This window comes from Tursiops truncatus, chromosome 6, assembly GCF_011762595.2.
Source record: "Tursiops truncatus isolate mTurTru1 chromosome 6, mTurTru1.mat.Y, whole genome shotgun sequence".
In the NCBI taxonomy this organism is placed as follows: domain Eukaryota; kingdom Metazoa; phylum Chordata; class Mammalia; order Artiodactyla; family Delphinidae; genus Tursiops; species Tursiops truncatus.
Window position 1 is genome coordinate 111,775,942 of NC_047039.1, and position 23,277 is coordinate 111,799,218.

The window sequence follows — 23,277 nt, forward strand, 5'->3', positions numbered from 1 at the left end:
CCTCAAAGACCAGAGCGGGGTGCTCCCCTGGGCGCTCCCTAGGACGCCCTGATCCAGCTTCCGGCTCCAACCGCAGCCTCTGGAGCCTCCATCCCAGGCGCTCCCCGGAGCCGAAGGCTGATTCCTCACTGTCCCAAGGAGGCCGACTGAGGCTGAAGGTTTGGACTCGATCAGACCCACTCAGCTCAGAGTGTGAACCGGGAGACACACCGCAAGAGGCATCATGGGCCGCCACCTCCCTCGCTTTTTTCTGATGAAACGTTATACGGTTTCCCAACATATAAAAGAGGAAAAACTGGGAGATTTTTATCAGCCAGAAAAGAAATGCATATTAAAAGATCAAGTTTGGGAAACGGATGTGTTTCAAGACAATCGGTGAGAACAATTTCGATGAGTACAAAAAAATGTTGACATCAAATTGCCCCAGTACTGGTTCCTTTGGTTTATACAGAAACATGACAGTCTTAGCCTGCCATGGCATCTTCGGACGCCTTCCACATGCAACTCATCTGAAAGGTGACTAGCGGGAAGTTTTACTTTGAAGTTTCATCTCAAACAATAGGCAGCAGCTGCCGGCATTCCTGACCACGTTCAAGCACGCGCTGCAGCAGGGTGAGACACTCCTGTAACTCGCCAGCACACTGGCTCTGCCGCCCCACCGAGGCTTGGCCTGGCCGTTTCCTGTGCGCAGCCCAAAAACACACGTGCCCAGACAGGCTGAGACGGGCAGGAGAGATGTTTCTGAACAACCGACAGTGCCAAGTTCCACCCTTGCTAGCAAATCGGTGGACACAGGCCTGACGTTTTCCTATACAAAGGTGAATGTGGGAAAATCCGTACTCCTAGGTCTGCAGGTTAGAAGCCACTGATCTCCAGGGTGTTAAAATTTGGTAAAGCACAAACGTGAATGTCTAAGAGGCTTTTTATTCGTTCCAAATAGCTAAGAAAATGTTTTAAAGTCAAATTCATATAAAATGTCTGTGGGGCCACTCTGCAGAGGAAGATACAGTCAGAAAAACACACTGTTCCACCCCCAGCAGACCAGTCCCACCCCAGCTCCAAGGCTGGGCGATGCCGAGATGACCCACCGCAGAGATAACGTGCTTCACGGCATCACTGTCTCGTTCCCAGGTTCAGACACAGTGGCCTCTGGTTGAAAGCACAAGAAGTGGATAATCCAACAACGTCCAGCTAATGGGTCCATTCCTTTCAAACACTTCAGAGGATGTCTGTGGTGTGGACCCATCTCTTCAGAAAGACGATTAGTCTGTTAGGGTGTCAGTTTGTCATATGCTGGTGCAGAGCAGGGGCTTGGGAACCAGCCTGTGCCACTGCCAGCCGTGGGACTTTCAACCAGGGACTCAGTCCCTTGGGGCCTCGTTCTCCTTCTCTGCAAAACGGGGACACTAACAGCAATCTACCCCACAGCTGCTGGGACGATTAAATGAGGACCATAAACAAACGCACACATAAACAACAACAAAACAAGCACAGTGCCTGGCGATGGGGAAATGGCCCAGTCCATGTGAACTGGTTTTATCGTTATTATACTTTTGAGCAAGGTGAACTCTGTTCTTTTCCTCTACCTCCTGTCAGGAAGGAACCCCACTTAAGACTGTAGAACTTGGGGACTTCCCTGGCGGTCCAGTGGTTAAGACTTCACCCTCCAATGCAGGGGTGCAGGTTCAATCCCCGGTCAGGGAGCTAAGATCCCACATGACTCAGGGCCAAAAAACCAAAACATAAAGCAGAAGCAATATTGCAACAAATTCAATAAAGACTTTAAAAACGGTCCACATCCAAAAAAAAAAAAAATCTTAAAAAAAAAAGACTGTAGAACTTAATATAAAGAATTCATTTCAAAAGGCAATCTCAGGACTTCCCTGGTGGCCCAGTGGTTACGACTCTGCACTGCCGATGCAGGGGGCACGGGTTCAATCCCTGGACGGGGAACTAAGATCCAACATGCTGCGCAGTACGGCCAAAAAAAAAAAAAAAGGCAATCTCTTGGAAAGAGCAGTAACTGGCATCCCAGATGTGAACTGAGGAAAGCTTTCTAATCAACGAGGACTTGGGAAAAACACATTTCGGTAAAAGTGAGGGAGTCTAGCGAGTCGTGGGCCAGCGCACGCTCACTCCAGCGTGCTCATCCGTTTTCCAGCGCCTGCCCAGGAGCCACCTGGGGCACCAGCCTGGGTCCAGCAGACGGGAAACAACAACCATGCTTTTACAGTGGGGTGGGCATTTCCACAGGAAGACCTGGGGTGCATTCATGCATTCATTCACCCATCCGTTTATCAACTCATTGCCGTATTTATCCACCACTGTGTGTGGTACACTGTTCTTTCATATTGAAAAGTTCAGAAGCCCTGGGTCTGGGGGCTTGTCCAATAGATAGCACCTGGGGGTGGTCAGTCACTGGTTCATGTAACTAACTACCCCCCCCCCAAATCTGGCTGACCCAACTCTGTTACTTAGGACTCTTTCCTAATTGGCCATTTGACTTGTGCAAGGCACTGAACTTCATCTGTAAAACGAGAGGATTGGACCAGGCAACTTCTAGCAAAGACATTTATGGTCTAACAAAGACATTTTAAGAGTGAACAGCTACTCATAATTATGCAGGGAAAATAGGCATCAACCAGGACGAGGGACTGCCCTGCCTCTAAGGGTCTTTGCACATTAAAACATGATAATTTACTTGCAATCATGCAGCCTGATTCTCCTGTGAAATTCTGCCAGCTCTCGAAATCATGAAAAGAAGGGGGAAACCCCCGTAGGCAGTGGGGGCAGACCTTGGGGGCCGCTGACAAGTTACCTGGGTCTGATCAACACCTGTAATGACTCTTCTCCCAGGGAATTCCGAAGTACACGCTGAAGGTCAAGTGCTGGGTCTGAGCTGGGTGCACACGTCAGCCCAGAGCTCCTGGCCTCATTCTCAGAGGTTGCAGTGGCCCGAGTTCACTGACCCGATGGTTTCTCAGGCCTCATTCCTCTCTCTCCCTTCCAAATCCACTGATCCTGGCACGGCTCGCAGCCAAGCAGCCAGCCTGTAGCTTCACACCTCCTCCTCAAGCTGGTGCCCTCTCCCCCTTTATCCTGGGGCCGCCACACCTGTCCATCTGGGCCCTGGTGCAGGGAAAGCACTGGCCATGGGCAGAGTTGTGGCTGGGTCCACAACTGGGCTCCAACCCTGGAGCCTTGTGACCATCGATTACCTAAGCCTTGAGTCTTAGCCTGTAAGGTGGGGGCAGTCAGACCCACCTAAGAGAAAATCCCTGCAATGATCGCACAAGATTATTGATGACACGTGTGAGGACAAAGCTCCTGACCCAAAGCAGGCACCTCACAGACACGGGTGCCTTTCTCTCTCCTAAGAACCGTCTGCAGTGCGAGGGCATTTGCATTTCCGCAGGACTGAAAGAGGCTGCATCTCCAAGTGGCTGACTTTACAAGGCTGCCGTTTCAGGCCCCAAAAGGTGGGCAGTAGTCTGGGGGACGCTCTGGGCCTCACCTTCACCAGGAACAGCTGTCCCTCCATCCCCTCCGTCGGTGGGTGCTGGTCACCACTGGTCCCTTTCCCTCTGTCTGGCTGCCCCTGGAGTGTCTGGGTCATTTCCTTCAGAAACACACCCCATTTTCATTCCCTCTCTCCCAGTCAAAACAGCCTTCCACCGCGGGCTCAGTTCCTTGGGGACATTCACGCTCAACCCACCCGGAGGCCTGGACCACTTTCCACATCTTCCTGAGCTCATCTCAGCTCAGGCCTGTGTTCTCCTGCTGCCAGAGACCAGACACCACAGTGTTGCTCCAGGAAAACCCGACCTGACCAGCTGTGGAAAGCGCAACGTGAGAGGATCGATGACGTGTTCAGAGAATGAGAACTCATCGGTCTAAAGACTAGTGAATTCCACACAGTCTCAACAAATAAAAGGCACGCCAAAATATAGATATATGTTTGCTCTGGTATTCTAACCAATACTCTCATTTATAATTAATATTATAGGTAGTACGTTTATAATTAAAATTGGGGGTACTTAATATGTTACAGATTATAGCTAAAATTCATCCACTTTAGTTTCCACAATTCTTCCAAATCCCACTGACTGACGGTATCAAGCTACAAGTGGACCCCCAGACTCCCACATACCAACTGTTTAACAATCTCCTTATCTGCAAAGTAGGGATAATGCTGAAGGGCCCACACTTCCTGGTGTTCAAGGTTAGGCGCAGTGATGAGCGTACAGGGCCAGCTCAAGGTCTGGCCAATTGCAAGTGCTGGAGAACGGCAGCAGCAACCGTCTCCGGTCTCTGGCACACACCACGTTTTCACAGTTGACAGCTAGCTGCAAAACTAAGCCACACCAAGAGCCTGGGAATGGGCGATTGAGGATGCCCCTCTGTTCCGTCCTCCTGGTGGGCGTTTCCAGCTCTCGGGAGGCAGGTCTCTGATCCGGCCCCTGGATCCGACCTCAACCTGCTGAGGGTGACGTGGTTGGTGGTTCTGAGTCCAATGCGGTCTCCAACATCACCAGTCCTCTCCAACGCTCTCTGCTGCTCCGAAGTCCACTTACAGTGGCTCGAACATCGGCCTCTGTCCTGCATTCCAGCCATCTTTTTTCCCTCCCCGACGGCAGTTAGAAGGATCCTAAGGGCATCCCAGGCATCAGCTGCCCGCAGAGCACCTGGGGTGCCTGCTGCTTAGCCAGCAGATAGGTGGGCCACACACGCCATGAACAAGCCCGAGACCACACTGCAGGGTCCAGAAACACCCACAAACGAGGGACCCACAAGGGGGTACTCACGGCGTCCAGCCCGGCCCGCAGAGCCCTGCCTCGCTGTGACGCATGCCGTTCAGTTTTCCGAGTGGAGTTCAGACCTCCCCTCCAGATGCCCAGCCATCCTGACTGCATTTGTGTTAGAGGAACACACAGCCCCGGGCCTCAGCAGAGCTGTTGATCAATAAACCCGCACTCCTCAGAGGACGCGAGTGACATCTACAAACCCGCGAGTGTCAGAACAACGGCAAGAAAATCCCGCGTTCCCACCGTCAGAGGATGAGAGCTGGGTAATTCATGCCAGCCCAGTGACGCCGCCAGGAGAAGTAAAACAAACAGCGGGGGGTTCTGTAGACCAGAATCGGGCTTCTGCGTTCCGTTAGCGTTTCCACTATAAAACACTCACTCCCGTTACGGGCAGGGACGCGTCAATCTGTGACCAGACAGGAAAAAGTAAACAAGAGTCTAGAAATCTGCCAAGTAAATGTTAGACTCTCGGTTCTACAGTCAGAAGTGTGCTCCCGCAACATCTCCTAAGTAACGGAGCATCTCCACGATATGAAATGAGATCAGAAAGAAGTTGACCTGTGAACGCAAAGTCTCACTTTACATTTTCTGTAAAGGAAACACATGCACTGATCACGGGGGTCGGCGGGGAAGCGACCCCCTTCCAGGGTGCCTCGGAGACCTTCTTCTCCCTGACTTAGCAAGCTGGGGGCGTGGTCAAAGTTTTGCCTTTGGTGATGTCGTTCTGCAGCTCAAGGAGGGAGATGGCGTGGTGCCAGACACCGGAACTTGCTGGATTTCTGGAAGAGCAGTTCTTTTTTCAGGCAACACACGGATCCTTCCTTTGGGTCAGCAGCGGGGGTCCGGCACTGCAGCCTCCTTTTCTGTAAAGTGGGAGAATCACAGTGCTAAACGCCTACCTGCACCACTAGCCACGGGCCCGTGAAAGCGGGCACTCTGTTTCCTTCGTTCTGTTTTGTCCCTCACACAACCTAGAATGGTCCCTGTCACACAGTAGGTGCCTGTAAGTCTTGGTTGTTGAAAACCTCGCAGGACAGCTGTGCGGATCTCACCAGAAAGTGCTTCCGAGCGTGGCAGTGACTTGCACCATGTGCTGGTCAAGGCTGGTTAACGACTATTGGTACCTTTACCTCAGTGGACCCGCATTGCTGCCCAGCACCTGTGCTGGGCTCAGTGTTGGCCTCTCCGGTGTTTTGTTTTTTAAATATTTATTGGAGTAGAGTTGACTTACAATGCTGTGTTAGTTTCAGGTGTAAGCAAGGTGAATCAGTTATACGTATACATATACCCATTCTTTTTCAGATTCTTTTCCCATATAGGTTATTACAGAACATTGAGTGGAGTTCCCTGTGCTGTACACTAGATCCTTATTAGTTATGTATTTTATATATAGTAGTGTGTATCTGTTAATCCCAATCTCCTAATTTATCCCTCCCCCGCCCCACGTTTCCCCTGCGGCAGCCACGTTTGATTTCGAAGTCTGTGAGTCGGGCTCTTGTGTAGATAAGTTCCTCCATATCACTTTTCATTAGAGTCCACACGTAAACGGTATCACACGATTTTTGTTCTGATCTTCACCACAGTCTCAGGCCTGGCGAGTCACGGGCTGGGTTGATATTTTCTGAGCTCGCTGACGGACGGGCCTGCTTGCATCCCGTTTAAGTAACCACAGGTCCCCGGGGAAACGTTCCGTTGTTCACGCCTCTGCTTTTTGTGGAGGCGTTGGGAAGACTTCCCGACCAGCGGCTGGGGATGAGGGGGTGGTGAGAACTCAGCACCCTGAGCGCAGGCGGGGCAGCGTCCCTCCGCAGGCCTCTGCCGGGCCGCCCCGGGGGACACGGACGCAGCAGGTGAATATGTGTTATCAGGGTGTGTTATCCGCTCGGGTGGGTGGGACTCCAAGCACCCTGGTTTGGGAAACAGAAAGGAGAGGTGTTGCAACACAGAGCGCGACCGAGGGAGGTGCCGACTACCACGTGAGCGTGCCGATCCCAGCCCAGGTCACACTAAAGGTCGCTGCCGACGGCCCCGCTCAGCCTGCAGGGGCTTCTGGCCTCACACCTGGCGAGAACCAGCCCTAACCTCCGGAGCAGTGAACTCCAGCCCAAGTGGACGCTCACAGAAGGAAAGAAAAGCCAAGGCCAATGGACAGAAGCCAGGGCCGGGGAGGCTCCAGGTAGTTTTGAAATTTCATTGTTTTTCCCTCCAGGCACTACAATTAAAAGACTGCTGGGACTTCCCTGGTGGCGCAGTGGTTAAGACTCCACGCTCCCAATGCAGAGGGCCTGGGTGCGATCCCTGATCAGGGAACTAAGATCCCACATGCCGCAACTAAGAGCCCACATGCTTCAACTAAAGATCCCACATGCTGCAACTAAGACCGGCACAGCCAAACAGATAAATTAAATTAAAAAAAAAAAAAAAGACTGCCAACTCTCGTCCGTGCAGGTACGGGATGTTCCAGAGCTCACTGGAGCAATGACTCCAGAAGCACGTTGTGGGCTCGCTGGCGGGTCAGGAGCCAAGCCCGGAGGGTACAGGACCCCTGCCTAACACACAGGGAGGCCCATGGGGGCAGCAGGCTTCCCCCACCCCTTAGTGATCCTGGTTTGCTCTCACTCGGCTCGCTTCGCATGGGAAAGCGGGGTAACCCTGCCCAGTGGGCCTCAGGGCCAGGCACGGTGCTTGTACGACGCGCTGCGCACCCCAGAGCCCTCGAGGCCTGCCTGCAATCCCCGGGCGCCCACACCGAGCCGCACCGAGGCCCGCCCAGCTCCCCCACCAGGTCCTGCTGCCGCCCACCAGCCCAGATGTGCGAGGGATGGCACAGGCCAGCAGAGGCAGACACGAGCCATCCGTGGAGGCCTCTGACTTTTCACGGGTGATGAAACTCCCAGCGCCTGACAAGCCATCATCGTTGGGCACAGCTGCTTCCTCCCCACAGCTGGGCGAGGTGGCTGGCCATACACGGAAACATCTCTTCTGTCTCTCTTAGCCTGATGGTCCCTGTCTGTGACATTCCAATCGGCCTGGTCCTGGTGATGCAGAAATACCTTTGTCAAAGGGATGGCACAGGGTCCCGGGTTCCCGGGCTGAAGCCGGGCCTGGCAGTCAGGTGTGGTGGCAGGTCCACACCTGTCCTGGCCCGCTGGTCCCCTGACCTAGGCTAAGTCCCTTCCTCCATTCGGACCTCAGTTTCCCCTTTCATAAAAGGTTTCAGGTAGGAATAGTTCTCAAGACAATGTTTAAAAAAAAAGTTGATGAGGGCTTCCCCGGTGGCACAGTGGTTGAGAGTCCGCCTGCCGATGCAGGGGACACGGGTTCGTGCCCCAGTCCGGGAAGATCCCACATGCCGCGGAGCGGCTGGGCCCGTGAGCCATGGCCGCTGAGCCTGCGCGTCCGGAGCCTGTGCTCCTCAACGCGAGAGGCCACAACAGTGAGAGGTCCACGTACCGCAAAAAGAAAAAAAAGACAGATGCTTCTCTGTGTAACAAATACTCTTCAGAAGAATGTTCTTTCAAGGGAGTGTTAACAGCAGCTGACTCCAGGTCAGCTTGGTTCCAGGGAAGGGAACCAAGTGGCGGGGGACAAGAGTTTGAGGGGGACCTGGGTACCTTTTGAATTTTGAACCATATGAATGTTCTGCAGTCAAGAAATAAATTTGTTCATTTTTTAAAGCAATCTCTCTGGCAGCGATATGAAGGCAGGATTAGGAGGAAAGAGACCACGGTGGCTGCAGGGAGATGGATTAGGTGTCAAAGAAGGGAAAGGGATTCTTGGTAATCCAAAAAAAAATGGAGAGCAAACGGTGACTATGGTGAAGGTGAGATTTAGATTCTCTTTGGTACTGAGCCTTTCCCCTCACATTTCCTGAACTCCCTGCCTTACTTCTTAGTTTCCCTTTGCCCTACAGATGTGGTCTCAAGAACTGGGCACTCCCGGACTCCAAGAACTCAGCTGCCCCTAAAGAAAAGCCAATTGGTCCCTGAACGTACTGCCCACCTGCTTTCGATAATTCCAATACAAAGTGCTAATTTCTCTTTCTCTAATGTATTTGATGGTCACTTCAAAGACATTCTTCAAAGAGATTGCATGAGACCAAAAAAAAAAAAAAAAAAGAAAGAAAAGGAAAAAAGGCAACATTAACTACAGAATGCTGAAGGGTTATGATTGCATTCTTTTTCCCTGAGCACTTCCCTGCCTCCGTTTTGTGCTCTAAATTACCAGTTCTAGTCCCTGCGAAGTTAAATAATAATAATCACCATATAAATGAATATGCATATGTGCCATTTTTCTCCCTAAAAGCAAGAAAGCCTGTTTATTTTGGATGAGGGTTCGTTTTGTTTCTGAACAACCAGAGCACATAATTAGGACCTCATCTCTTACTCTTGAAATCCTGTCTCCACCGGGAAGAGATGAAAAAGGTACTGGATGTCCCTGGAAGCTCAGAGAAATTTTCAAACAAATTAAAGAAGATATTTCTTTACTCTGCAGGTAACAATGGCTTGGACACGATCAGAATCAGAATGTCAGGCCAGAAGGAGCTCCAGTGCTCGAGCCCGAGTCCAGTGTTTTACAGATAGAGCAACAGAGGTCCCGGGAAGTGAAGTACTCGCTGTAGACACACAGCGTGTGATGGTCAGACAAGTACAGAGTGGCCCAAAGCATGACTCCACGTTTGTATCCTGGTTCTGGGACTGACTGTGGGGCTTTGTGCAAGACTCTGCGAGTCTTAAGATGCTACATCCCTAAAACAGGGGTGATGACAGCCGCGAGGCTCCATTGCGCTGTCGTACAAAGGAAATGAGATCGCTGATGTGGCACTCAGCCCTAAACCGCCAATCAGCGGTCACCATCAACAGTATAATAATTACAGCCTCTCTGCGTGGGGTACTCTCAGTGGGGTGTAGGGGACCAAGTGCCAGACCGGGGCTCCCAAGCCTCTGTTTGGAGTCCAGACAACATCTGCCACCATCATCAGAATAGGAATGATGATGATAATGAATATGATAAATATTAACACAAATAGTATTAATTCCACCGACAGTGTTAAGTGTAATGCACAGTACAGTCACAGAGTACGATGTAACTAACAGTGACATCACTTTGATATAATTAATTAGTAATGCTCATAAACGTTATGACCATTTTGAGGACGGTGGTAGCTGTCGGCAAGGACCTGGGATGCCTGGGCTCACGCTGTGTCCGTGCTGCAGGTGAGCTGTGCAGCCTGGGCTTTCAGAGAAGCTCAAGAAAGCCTTATGGAAGTTAAATGTGTGTTTGAGAGACTATTCTAGATTACTGAGGGCAAATGTCCAGTTGAAATCACAGAGAAAGTCATCTTATTTTCCCCAGAAACCATGACTCAGTGACTTACAGAGGTTAAAAAAATTTTTAAATAGACAATCAGGGCTTCCCTGGTGGCGCAGTGGTTGAGAGTCCGCCTGCCAATGCAGGGGACGCGGGTTCGTGCCCCGGTCCGGGAAGATCCCACATGCCGCGGAGCAACTAAGCCTGCGCACCACAACGACTGAGCCTGCGCTCTAGAGCCCGCAAGCCACAACTACTGAGCCCGCATGCCACAACTACTGAAACCCGCACGCCTAGAGCCCGTGCTCCACACAAGAGAAGCCACTGCAGTGAGAAGCCCACGCACCGCAACGAAGAGTAGGCCCCACTCAACCCGACTAAAGAAGGCCTGCGTGCAGCAACGAAGACCCAGTGCAGCCAAAAATTAATTAATTAATTAATTTAAAAAAATACAGCCCCCATCCCGCTGAGGGGTTCCGGTCTGGGTGACTTGGGTGCACTCATACCAAAGGAGTGACACCCACCATGTGACAAGCAGTGCTGGTGAAGAGGAGAAACAGCTCAGCTCTGAAGAGCAAAGAGACGAAAGGCAGACCCGAACGCTTCCTGCCTGGGGATCCGCAAGGCCAGAGTTGAATTAGGCTCGGCAACTCATAACCAATTACGGATTAAGGCAAAGAGCGTTTTGTACGAGCAAGTCCCGTCCCGTTTCCAGTCACTTAGGGTGCTCTGCCCTCCCCTTCACTCCTGACAAACGATTCTTTCACCATTTCCCAGATAAGAGGGTGACCGATGGGTGGGTCAGTTTTAGGAAGAGTTGGTCTGAGGTTGGTTGAACTAAGCTGGTGGTAGGGGTCGGGGGAGCTATATTCCCAGTCCTGCCTTGTCTGCCTGCCGGCCCCTCTGCCCAAGACAGCCTCTCCGCAGACGGCCCCGCCCCCATCTCGAGAGGCTTCGGTGACAACTCGACTCCCCGGGGCCTGGTTTCCCTTCACACTGTGTTTGTGGCCCCATCACGAGCCTTCCCAGTCGGCTTTGCTTTGAGCACGTGAGGCTCTGTCTCCAACTGCACGTGGTGAGCCTGGGGCCCAGGGTACCACCCTGCTCGTGGGGAATTGCGAAGGGTGAGTGGGGGCAGGGGGCAGGGTCCCAGCAGGATGGACAATGCCGTGCCTACAGCGGGCACTTGACTGGAGTGGGTGGAATCGAGCCGGGGGGCTTGGGAGCCGGGTCACTAGGAGGGAACTTGGTTACAACCAAAGTCTGTGGTTAACTGGCCTTTCTCCTAACATTGCTGGAAGGTGGAGGTCTGTTTTTTATTTAGAACTGAAGAGAAAGGGTAGAAGTGTTTTTATCATCGTGTGAAAGTATCATTTAGGACAAGGGTTAGCAAACCACAGCCTGCTGCCAGTTTTTATAAATAAAGTTTTACTGGAACAAACCATGCCCTTTCGTTTATATATCATGTATGGCTGCTTTCACATTACATCAGAATTGAGAAATTGCGACAAAGACTGTACGGTCTGCAAAGCCTAAAATATTTACTATCTAGCCTGGACAGAAAAGAATGTGTCTACCCCCGACGTAGACTGGCCTCTGAGCTCTGGGCGCTTGCCTAGGCCTGGGCAGCAAGAGACAATCAGCTCGCTGGGAACAGTTTGAAGTCAGAGGAAATGAGGCTATTCAGACCAGACTTTGAAACTCAGCCTGCAGCTTACCTGAGGCTCTCTCGTGATTTAGACCCACGCGGCTGAGGACCATGCAGAGCAAGCCTGTGAGAACTGCTCCTCCTCCACCAGTGCCCTGGGAAGGTGCCCAGGCACCCTTCCAGATGTGGGCCTCTCAAGCAATTTTTAAGCAAGAGAGTGTATGTATGTGTCTGTGCGTGTGCGCACACGAGTTCTGGTTCTGGGCAAGACAGAGTAAGCCCACTGTAACCTGTCACCTCCACTGAAAGCAGCTACGATGCACGGACAGAATGCAAAGGGCAGCCGTCTGAGGACTCAGAGAGTATAAATACAGTAGTAGGTGAACTGGGGAAGAAGATCAAAGTTCAAGATCCCTGTAAGCCGGCGTCCCCGAGCTGGTCTCTCCAGGCAGCCTGAGACCTGAGATGGGCAACAGGGAGGGACAGAGACGGGGCCAGGAGCCCCTATTTCTGGCTCGAGAAGTAAGAAAGGGGACTCCCAAGTGGAGTCCCCACTTGGGGACTCCCAAGTGGGCTTCCCTGGTGGCGCAGTGGTTGAGAATCCGCCTGCCGATGCAGGGGACACGGGTTCGAGCTCTGGTCTGGGAGGATCCCACATGCCGCGGAGCAACTAGGCCCGTGAGCCACAACTACTGAGCCTGCACGTCTGGAGCCTGTGCTCCCAACAAGAGAGGCCGCAACAGTGAGAGGCCCGCGCACTGCGATGAAGAGTGGCCCCCACTCGCCGCAACTAGAGAAAGCCCTCGCACAGAAACGAAGACCCAACACAGCCAAAAATAAATAAATAAATAAAATTAGAAAAGAAATGGGACTCCCAACACGCAGAGAGAGCAGGGGAAATCTCCCTGTGTTTTTTTTTCTTTTCTGTTTTTCTGCACTCCTGTCTTGAGGCCATCCTGCCTGACAAAGGGGGCCTGCGGGGGCCTGCAACTCTTACAGCGCAGGGGACCCTTCCTCCCCAGTCCCTAGAAAATGTAGCAAAGTCCCATGAATTTTTCGTCTCACTGTCCTTCCGCCACTTGGCCCTGGTCACAAGCATTGTCACAGGAAGCCTGTGACAGAGCCAGGTAGATAAAGGCCCAGCTTTCTGGCCAAAAGATCAAATAGAGGGACACCAGGGAACTGGAGGTCACCAAGAAGACGGCAAAGAGGGGAGCGCGGGAAAGCAACCAAATGACGTCGTTTATGGACTCCCGGCTCACCCCCGAGGTGTGCACGCATGGGGCTGACCCCGAACAGCCTTCCAGCCTTCCTGAGAAATGACCTCCAGCACAGCCGCTGCCCAGGCCCCCCGGGTGGCACCCACACAGCACAGAGCTGTAGAGAACCACACAGCACTGCAAAGGCTTGCGAACAGAACTGAGGTGGAAACCACAGCCCAGAGAAGGTGGTTAGAACTTGCGACCCGAGCCCAACTGAATCAATTGTCTGCTAAGACGAAAATATCAACATAGGTATTGCCGTAGGATTGCCGTAGGATTCAAGCAAGACCCAGAGTCTCAGGGCAATATTTTGCATGTTCAGGGTACAAAATTACTTAGCACAGGGAGAACCAGGAAATTTCAGCTCACGTGGGACGGGACATTAGACACCACTACCAACGTGACTCAAGGGCTGGAACTGTCAGACAAGACAGTGGAGCAGCCATTACTGAAACAACGACAACGACAAAGCTCCCTGTAGACAAAGGCACATAGAAATCCTCGGCAAAGAAACAGAAGACAGAAAGGAGAACCACATGGAATTGGCAGAACTGAAAAATACAATAATCAAAATTAAAAACTCACTGGGCGGGCTCAGGAGTAGCCTGGAGATGAGAGAGAAAAGATTTAAGGAGCCTGAAGCTAGTTCAATACAAATTATCAATCTCATCAACAGAGAGGAAAAAGGATAGAACAAAACAAAACAGAACAAAACAACAGAGCTTCAGCGACCCATGAGAGAACACCGGATGGCCTGACCTTCATGCCAGAGGAGTCTCCGAGGGGAGAAGAAAGAGAACGGTGTGGGAATTTAGTTGAAGAAACAACGGCCGAAAGCTTCCCAAGTTTGGAGAAAAACATAAACGTATAAATTCAAGGAGCCCCGCAGAGAATAAATCCCAAAAAATTCACGCCCAGACGCATCATAGACTTCTGAAAATACAAACAAAGAAAGCAAGCTTGAAAGGGCAAGAGAGAAAGGACACGTTATTTATGAGTTTGAATGACTATGGGTTTTCACCAGAAACCACAGTGTTAAAAGTGAAACATTCTGCAAAGGGCTGAAAGCAAAAACTGTCAGTCTAGAATTCTGAATCCCGAAGAAACTATCCTTCAGGAATGAAGGCAAAATAAAGACATTCCCAGATGAAGGAAAAGCGAGAGAATTAATTGCCGGCATACCTACCCTAGAAGAATTGCTCAAAAGTTTTTCAGACGGAAAGGGACACTTGGAACATCAGGAAGGAAGGGGGAACAAGAGCAATAGTAAATACCTGAATAAATATAGCAAACTATTCTCCTCTCGAGTTTTTAAAATATGTTTGATGCTTGAGACCGAAAATTATAACATTTGCCCGATGAGATTTTTGATGCATATAGATGAAAACATAAGACAACTACAACATAAAGAGAAGACAGGAAAGAGACCAATATTGCACATTCTGCCTGAAATGGTAAAATACCGACTCTAAGTAGACTGTGGAAATCTAAGTTTGTATATTGTAATTGTTAGGTCATCCACTAAAAAAAAGAAAAACAAAAACACCTACAAAGAGATAACAGTAAAACACACAAGGGAAAAATTAACATGGAATACTAAAAAATTCCCGAACAACTGATAAATTGGACAAAGACCAAATACACATTTCTTCTTATAAATCACAATATCACAACCCCCGTCCACGCCCCAGGAGGCTGACCTCCACGGACGGCCTCACCCGGACCCCTGCCCTCTGGCTTCACGGGGTCTGGCGGAAGAGAGCGCTGGCGAGAGGTCAGAGGATGGAAGGAGAGTCCGGGGGCCCCCCAATCCTCCCTCTGCCCCTCCAGGTCCGGGGCGTCTCCCTCCCCACTTCTGCAGCTGTCCTTCCATTAAAGGCTCTCCTGTGACCCCGTGGGGTGTGCCAGCTCTTTCCTACAGGAATCCCGATGGGCTCCCCAGATGCCACCTTGTTATTTTTCCTCCGTCCAAGGTGAAATCCACGTGTACAGCCTGACCTTCACCGAGTTTAGGTTCTTACCCTTCTCTGCAGGTCATCTCTGCTCTGGGACATAAACACACGGCCCTCAGTCTCCTTCATCTGGTAAAGGAGGCCCCCTCTCCCCGGAGCCCCCGCTGGCTCCACGCAGGGCTTCTCACCCGCCTGACGCAGTCCTCTTCCCTCAGGCGTTCCTGAAGCAGTCTGACGAGCAGCATGTTGGGCAACGTCTACAGGAAAGATGACACAGGATGAGAGTCTGACCTTCCGTGTGGGGCTCAAAGGGACACAAGCTGGCAGGCCAGCGGGCTCGCTAAGAACCAAGGACCCGGCCCTGTGGACGCGAAGCTTCTCCAGGTCCCGGACCAGGGCCCTGTGGCCTCTATGAAGCCCAGGCCCAGCCTGCGGCCCTGCCCTCGTCCAGCCCGGGCTCCTCTTTGATGACCCCCCCAACATGCATGCGCGCCCACCTCCATGCTCTGGCTTCTCCTGAGCCCCCGCCCCAATGCTCTGCCCCACCGCCACCTGGGCGATTCCAGGTTCCCGCTGAGCCTCAGCCCCAAGTGCCACTGCCTCCAGGCAGCCCTCCCTGACCCTTCCCGGGCTGGGTCGGCAGCTGCCATAATCCTCGATGGCAAACTCTGTTACTGCACTAACCAGACGCCCTTCCAGGGGCCTGCTCACATGTCTGTCTCCCCAGAAAGTTTCACAGTTCCTGGAGGAAAGGGACTGAGTCTTACTCGCTTTGTCCCCCAGACAACGGTGTACGAGAGGGAGCCGGTGGTGCACATCTCTTCCCAAACCCACGTTCCGTGACCCCACGGTGGTAGCCTGAAGCAGGCCCTGGTATTCTGTGGCATTTGTACCACGGAAATAGGCAAATGCTGCAAAGGAGGGCTTTTTCCCTCAGAGAGCTGGTTGTGAAACATTGACCAGCACACCTCTGCCCCTGTACCAAAACAGCGTCGGGGATGGAGGAAGCCCCTGCTGACTGATGACTTAACGAAACTTCACGTTCCCTACTTCGCTCAGTAAGTACTGAAAATGCTGGTGGTTTCTGCTGAGCGTGTGCTGGGTGCCAGGCTACAGTAGTCAACGTTTACAGCTCTGTGCAGTCTGTACTATTTTCATCCCCTTTATACGGATGGGGAAGCTGGGCGCCAGAGAGGTTAGGTCACCTCCCTGGGCTACACAGCCAGGCAGGAGCAGAGGCAGGACCTGAACCCGGGCCGGCCAGGTTTGGGAAGGACAAACAGGCAGCGGTCGCGGGGGACGCGGAGTGACACCTAGAGTGGCCTTCCTTCTGCTTCCTCTCTTCTCAGCTGTCTCTCTCGGATCAGAAGTGACATCCCATTTTTCACAACCAGGTCTGCTCTTTCTAACAAAACCTCAAATGCCCCAGAGCCCATGCCCCTGGAAAACCCACTCCCAGGTGTCCCCTTGACCTCCGGTCACTAAAAGCGGGTACTTCTCCCCAAACTCCCCAACACTCGGCCAAGGGAGACTCCTGGGCCAGCCCTGGGCCACACATCCCAAGCTATGTCCGGGCTGACCAGCCTCCAGGAGGGGGCAGGGCCTCTGCCACGTAAGGGTGAGGGCCCTCAGGGCCACGGCCCAGCAGGGGAGCCCAGAGGCACCCAGCTGTGCAGTGAGGGGCAGGGGAAATCTACCTTACACTCCTTTTGCCAAGCTGGGGACCCTGAAGGGGGAACACGTAGGCCCGGGGGAACGAGCACTTTTCCCTAATTTCCCGAAGTATCCTTAGGGCAAGCGGTGGGCCTGGCAACATGTCAGTGATGCTGGAGAAAAGTCTGGACCTCTCATTTTAGAGCCAGCGTCCAGAGTGACCAGATCCTGCCTCGGGAATGCTGCCGTGTCTGCCTGCAGTGATGAAGGAGCACCTAAAGGGACAGAGAGCTGGGACATCATGGAGCCTCTGGGACAGGCTGTGGGAACGCTTGGGGCTGCTGACTTAGAAATGGCGCTTTAATAAGCGTCCATGCACGTGGCAGAACCCGTCCACACCTCACTCTCGTTATGTCCTGGGAGCGAGAGTCAGGGGAATAGACAGCACTCGGCCCCCTCCATGTTTACCTGCGCGCAGTGAAGTGGCTTTGGTCAGTTCGCACACAGAGCGATTCCGAGAGAGGGCGTGGGGAACCAGATGTGCAGAGAAGGGCTGGGAGGTCGGGGGCCAATCCCCACGGGGGCTCGAGTTCTCCTTGATTCTACAGGCGGCACCCTGACCTGTCTTCTCTTTGAGCCGTTGGAATGGGTTCCCCGACAAGAGCAGGCTGGGCCTGGGCATGTGGAGGTGGCAGTGAAGGGTGTCCCGGGAACCGGCTCACAAGGGAGGGCCAGGGGCTAGAGGGGGAGGAGGTGGAAGGCCTGTGAGCTGTGATCCAGAAGGCTCTCTCCGGCTTCAGGAGAAGGATGGCCCGAGTGGGGAAAGAATGTTCCCAGGGAGCACCTTGGGGGACCACTGGATTGGCCGGGGACTCAGACACTCATGATTTGGACCTTGGTCACCTGCTAAGTGACCCTGGACAGTGCCTTCAGTGCTCTGAGCCTCACTTTCCGCGTCTGTAAATGAGACGAAGACCAAGTGCTTCAAAGAGTTGCCATGAGGATTAAATGAGGTAATACACGTGACGCCTGGGACGTGCGTGGCCCCCAGCAAGGGCTTGGTGCTATGGAAATTGTTACCCTCAGGCCCCCTTAATAAGCCCTGCACCTCCTTCCTCAGCAAGGATCTGGATGAGGAAGCAGCTCTGCCCAGTGGGCCACTGATGCCTGGGCCCAAATCTCTCCCAACTCCCACTCACACCTCTGATAAAAGATGTGGGAAGTCAAAATAAATTCCAAATACTAAGGCCCATTGCTGGGGGGTGCGGGATTCCTGGAACAGACGTTTTTATGTAGAGCAGAGACTCACCCTCAGCATGAGGGCTCATCCCCCCAACCCCTGCCCAAGGCTGGCTCCATTCATGGTTCAAACTCCCACCTCTTGCCTACATAATGGCTGCTGCATGGTTCAAACTCCCACCTCTTGCCTACATAATGGCTGCTGCAGCTCCAGCCAGTTGGGTGACCTTGGGACTTGCCCTCTTCAGACCTCACACACTACACCAGTAGAAATGAGTAACAATACATCAGTGTTTGCTTTTATTTTCTGCCCAGCATCCATACACCCCACCTCCAGTAATATACAGTCCCCCAAAGTTCCTTTGAGGCCACACTGTCTTGTCCTTCAGCCTTTACAGTTTCTGTGGGGTCAAGCCCACCATCAGATCCAGAGGAGGGCCCTGATTGGTCCAAGCTGATCAGCATATCCCACTCCTGGCCACTGTGATTGTTTCAGAGGCTGCCCAAGGCCCAGTCCCAGCAAGTGAGAGTCAGGCCCAGGACATGAGTGCAATCATCAGGGGCAGGAACCTTGCTTTCCACTGGATCTGGAGCTGAGAGGATGTAACAGCTGGAGCTGCAGCAGCCACTTTGCAGGCACAGGGGGGAGTATAAGGGAATAAAACCAGTACAAAAGGGGAGAGAGAAACCAGGTCTCTCAGCCCCAGAATGGCTTTTCCAGGATGTGGAATTGGAAGAGGAAGAGCAGACAGCAAGAGGATAAGGGAGGGGGCGCCTCTGATGGGAACTTGTAATGTCTCCCCTTGAAAGTTATGGGGCCACTATGGCTTCTAGAAGTGGACAGCAAAAGTCAAGAACAAGAGTGAGCGGGGGAGAGAGAATGAATGAATGAGTAGGCCAGAGACAAGAGGGAGGCTAGCCGGCATCTGGTCCCTGGTTTCAGTATCTCCTAAGACATCTCTGTGTCCTTACATCTGCCCTCTGCCAATTTCCTGCTTAAGCTAGTAGTTCTCAACTTGAACGTGCATACCGGAGGAGCTTGTTAACTCACAGATCACTGGCCTCGCCCCAGGGTTTCTGACTCGGCAGGTCTGGGTTAGGCTGGGAATCTGCATTTCGAGTAGGTTTTCGGGTGATGCTGAGGATGCTGGTCGGGGGACCACACCTGGAGCATCACCGACTTAAGCAAATTCCAGCACCCAAGACCCTACCCCACGTGGAAGAAGTTGCTGGAGAGGGAGAGTGTCCTGCTGGTGCCCATATGCCCCAACGATCCCAGGAACCGCCCCACCCCCGAGGCTGCCAAGGGGAACAGGGAGCAGCCCTGCCCCTCCCCTCCACATGTCTTCTACCCTTTCCTGTCCCCTGGTGTCCCCCGCCGACCCCAGGCGCAGCTGGTTTCCATCCTGAGATTCCTCTCCCTTCCCTGCCATCACCCATTCGGGAAGCAGCATTCAAACAGGTTCTGGGATGCGGGAGACGAAGGGGGTGCAAGCTAATCAAAGAACACGGGTTGAGGGCTTCCCTGGTGGCGCAGTGGTTGAGAGTCCGCCTGCCGACGCAGGGGATGCGGGTTCGTGCCCCAGTCCGGGAAGATCCCACATGCAAAAAAAAAAAAAAAAAAAGAACACGGGTTGAAAGGCGACAGGCCCGGGTGGAGCGCGGCGCCCCCCACGGCGGGGGACAGGCCGGCGACTTTGAGCGTGGCCCCTCGCGAGTGCTCTCCCCGCCGCTCACTGCCTCTGTGCTGTCTCGGTGCCAGCTTTGATGTGTCACGTCAGCAGCGGGGGCTTCCCAGGGGCCGCTGCTCAGAGTCCTGCCAAACTGCCTTTGCAAGAATCAGGCTCCCTCCTTCCCGAGCTCTGCTGTGCTCTCCCACCCCAGCCCCCAGAGCCTGGCTTTTGGGGGACAGTCAGGGACAAACGGATGGAGCCCAGTGCAGCCCCTGCTGGTCACCTAGAAGGCCCAGCCCAGGTGCAGGCCCCCGGCCCCCCGGCATCCCACTCGGTGGCAACGCGACCGCCAGCCGGCCTCCTTGCCGTAAAGGGCAGAATCAGCTGCGTTGGCCCCGGTTTGGACCTTTCTTCTCCTCCCAGCTCCCAGCGCCCAAGCCCGGGGCAGAACTGCTAGCCTGCGAACCTCGGAGGTGCCGCCCCTGCCCCAAAGACGCAGCCCCTGGAGGCTCAAGCCCTGGCTCTGGCCCCTGGGGCACCTCACTGAGCTTCTCCAGCCTGGGCTTCCTCCACAGGATGGCAGCAGCCCACAGGGTCCCATCACCAGGCCCCAGCCTCAGGGCCCCTGACGTCACTGTGTCACCTTCGGGTAACACTTGCTCAGAAGTTGTGGGCATGTTGTTGATCAACTGTATGAACTTCCATCTGGAGCAAAGCAGAAAGGGGAAGAGTTGAGACTCCTGGTCTGCCAGGAGGGGAGAGGCCTCCCTAGAGGGGCTGCTGGTGGGGGAGGGAAGGCCCGTACTTGGACTTGCGCTCACTTAAGAACTGACCCGAGAATCCTTTAAAGACAACTCTCCTTTCAAAGTTTCTGCTGCTACTCGGGGCTGTCAGAGCAGGTTTACACGGCACGGACTCTCCTGGTTCTGAGAGGCAGGGCCCAGGCAGAGTCTGGAACGGGGACAGGAGGTGAGAGGAGGGAGAGGACAGGAGATGAGGCTTTGAAGGGAGAGCAGAGACCCCACCACGGGGCACCGACAGGCCCACAGAGGGAGGTGGCCGGGAAGGGAAACCCGGTAGTGGGAAAGGCCAGCGAACTTTAAAGGAGCTACAGACACTGGTCTTTGGGTTTCTCTGTCTCCATCCTGGGCTGTCCCCATCCTCCCCCCGCCCCAAACCTTCCAAAAAGGACCATTCCGCACCACTGCTTTGGGTGTCGGACAGGGAAGGACAGAGTGTGCGGGCTCCTGCTGGCTCTGTCTGAACACAGCCTCCAAGACAGAGAGCAGCCAGGTGGGAGATGGAATGGCCGGAAGGGAAGGAGACAACCCAGAGGACTTGGAAGCCAGGACTGCGGGGCAATCCCGGAAATCCTCAGAAATACTTGCAGGGGACTACACCTCTCTGTGTAGACAGAGGCAGGATAAGGGCACAAGCGCTATTATTTGGACGTTAAAGAATGGTGACTGACAACTGGGCGCTGGGTACATCATGTTATACCAGGTTCTTAAGTTTTAAACGGGACTGAAGGTGGGAAGAATCCAGCTTTGGCTCCTTCTGGTCTGAGCAGCCTTTGGAGTGTGGCTCACTTATTCACTCAACAAACACAGGCAGTCTGCTCTAACGCCAACAAAGAAACCTTGACTTAGCAATAACTGTGCTGTAAAAGTAGTAACTGCCATGAGAAAGGGGGAATGGTGTCTGGGCTGGGCTCCCAGATGACCAGACGAGAACTCCCTAGGGAGCATGTTTAAATCCAGATGCCTGGTCCCCCACTTCCAGGGATTCAGACTACAAGAGTCTGGGGGGGCCCAGGTGAGTCTAATGTGCTGCTCAGGTTGAGCACCTCTGGACTATGCAGTTTTAAATTTGCAAATACATATGCTTCCTGCAGGGATTTCAATAATAAAGCTTTCCTTTTCTTTCTTTTTTTTTTTCAGTAAAAATCTAATACACTCTAGAGCAATCAGCTCCATCCAACTCCTGCTGCAAAGAAATGTCCTTTCCCCATGGAACCTGTACGCTCTTCCCCGCCCAGAGCCACGTCTAGGGCTTAGCAGGTGCTCAAAGGACACTCAGTAAATGAATTAGTCAAGCGAGCCACCGACTGACTGCATGAGGGCTTTCTGGCCCTGCATCCTCGGTTGGGTACCCTCGGTCTCCCCCACTGGCTAGAAGTTCCCAGGGGCGAGGAGAAGGAACTCATCTCTGGGTCTCCCACGGCACGGCACGCAGGACGGTGCTTGGCGTACGGGAGGTGATGAGGAAGTGTTTCAGAAACCATTTGGAAATTCCGAAGACGGAAGCGTCTTGGTTAACACCCGCTACATAAGAGAATTCTGTATAGGAGGGCAGAGCCAAGATTAGCAGGAGAAAATCATGTATTTGAAGGTATTATTGCTGCTTGCAGAAAGAGCTATGAAGGCTCCAGGTCAGCAGATGCTCTAAAGACAACACTTAATGAGTGGCCTCGCTGGGCGGCTGCGTCTGCGGCAAGGCCACGCACCCGCCCCCACTCCTCAGAGCACGTCCCTCCTTGATCAGTCCTGACGCCTCGGCCTTTCATCTTCCCTCCACCCGGCTTCCGAACCAAAGAGCCCCAACAAGACACCCTTGAAAGCACTTCGATGTAGTCTGAAATATGCTGGTAATTAGAGTAATGAAACCCAGGAGGAATTTCCTTAAACGCCCTCCTCGCCGTTGAATTTTCTAACCCTAATAAAAGCGTCTTTATCCTAGAAATGAGCCTGCCTCTCCCACCCTGAAAAGCTTATCTTCTGCAGGAAATGAGAGACCCACTTTCTTTCTAAAACTGAATTCCCACCCCAAAAGCTGGTATCCCCCAAACTCTGACCACACGCTCTGACTCCTGCAAGATGGCAGGGCAGTGCAGGGGCGTCACTTGCTTGCCCTGAGAGTCCCGGCCAGGTGATGTGGGGTCCGGAAGTGCTCTGGGTTAAGCGGTGTTCGAACCGGTTCACCATTTGGGTAGCGGGGCGGGGGGTGGGCACTGACCTTGCTGAAGGAGGTTTTCCTTCACTTCCCTCAAACTGTTACTATCGGCAAACTTGAGGTTGGGAGTTTGCCTAAGTGACACCCTCATCTCCAGGAACTGCCCGCACCCTGCCGGGCCCTCCTGGCCATGGCCGCGCTCCATGGCCTTGATGCACCTGCTGTGCACACCCCTCACCAGCTGGCCTGGCCCTGGGGCCATCCGACCAGCTAGCCCACACAAATCCCTTTTCTGGAAATTTGGCCTTGCAGCTGCCTCTGTGGGTGGTGTGAACCAAAGACACGGGAACCTGGATGAGGATGGTGGTCGTGAGTGGCCGTGGAAGGCAGAAGACGAAAGGAAAGGAGAACCACAGGGAGAATGGAGACAGAGACAAGCAGCTGCACGGGGCAGAGGAGGCCAGGGTGCTGCCCAGCTTCCGGCCACAGAGCCAGGGAGGTGGGTGCTCCCTCCATCCGGGGCCCAGGAGTCACTGCATCCCCCTTCCGATCCCCTTTTCTGCCCTGGGCAGCCCGGGCGATCTCTGCTACTTGCAGCCACGGGCTGGCCGTCTCTGCTACTTGTCCCACCAGCCATCATTCATGGGCAGCCCACGAGGTCAGGAAGCTTCCTTCCGAGTTCTTGGAGGAACAGTGAGCACACGGCCACATGGTCAAGACCCGGCCTGATGACTGAAGATGAACACAAGAGGGGCGGCGACCAGCTCTCGGCTGCGGCCTCTG

At 53.4% G+C, this 23,277-nt stretch overlaps 1 protein-coding gene across 4 annotated transcripts in view; it reads right to left on the reverse strand.

Annotated features, from left to right (window-relative positions):
* Positions 1–23,277, reverse strand: part of AK8 (adenylate kinase 8) — a 128,186-nt gene that overhangs the window by 91,224 nt on the left and 13,685 nt on the right. For 3 of the 4 annotated variants that reach the window (XM_033858934.2, XM_033858937.2, XM_073806742.1), the window contains one exon: positions 15,166–15,234. In XM_033858934.2, coding sequence (XP_033714825.2) covers positions 15,166–15,234 — 69 coding nt within the window. Of the gene's footprint in view, positions 1–15,046; positions 15,235–23,277 lie in introns of all 4 variants that reach the window. The other variant, XM_033858935.2, reaches the window with a different exon arrangement.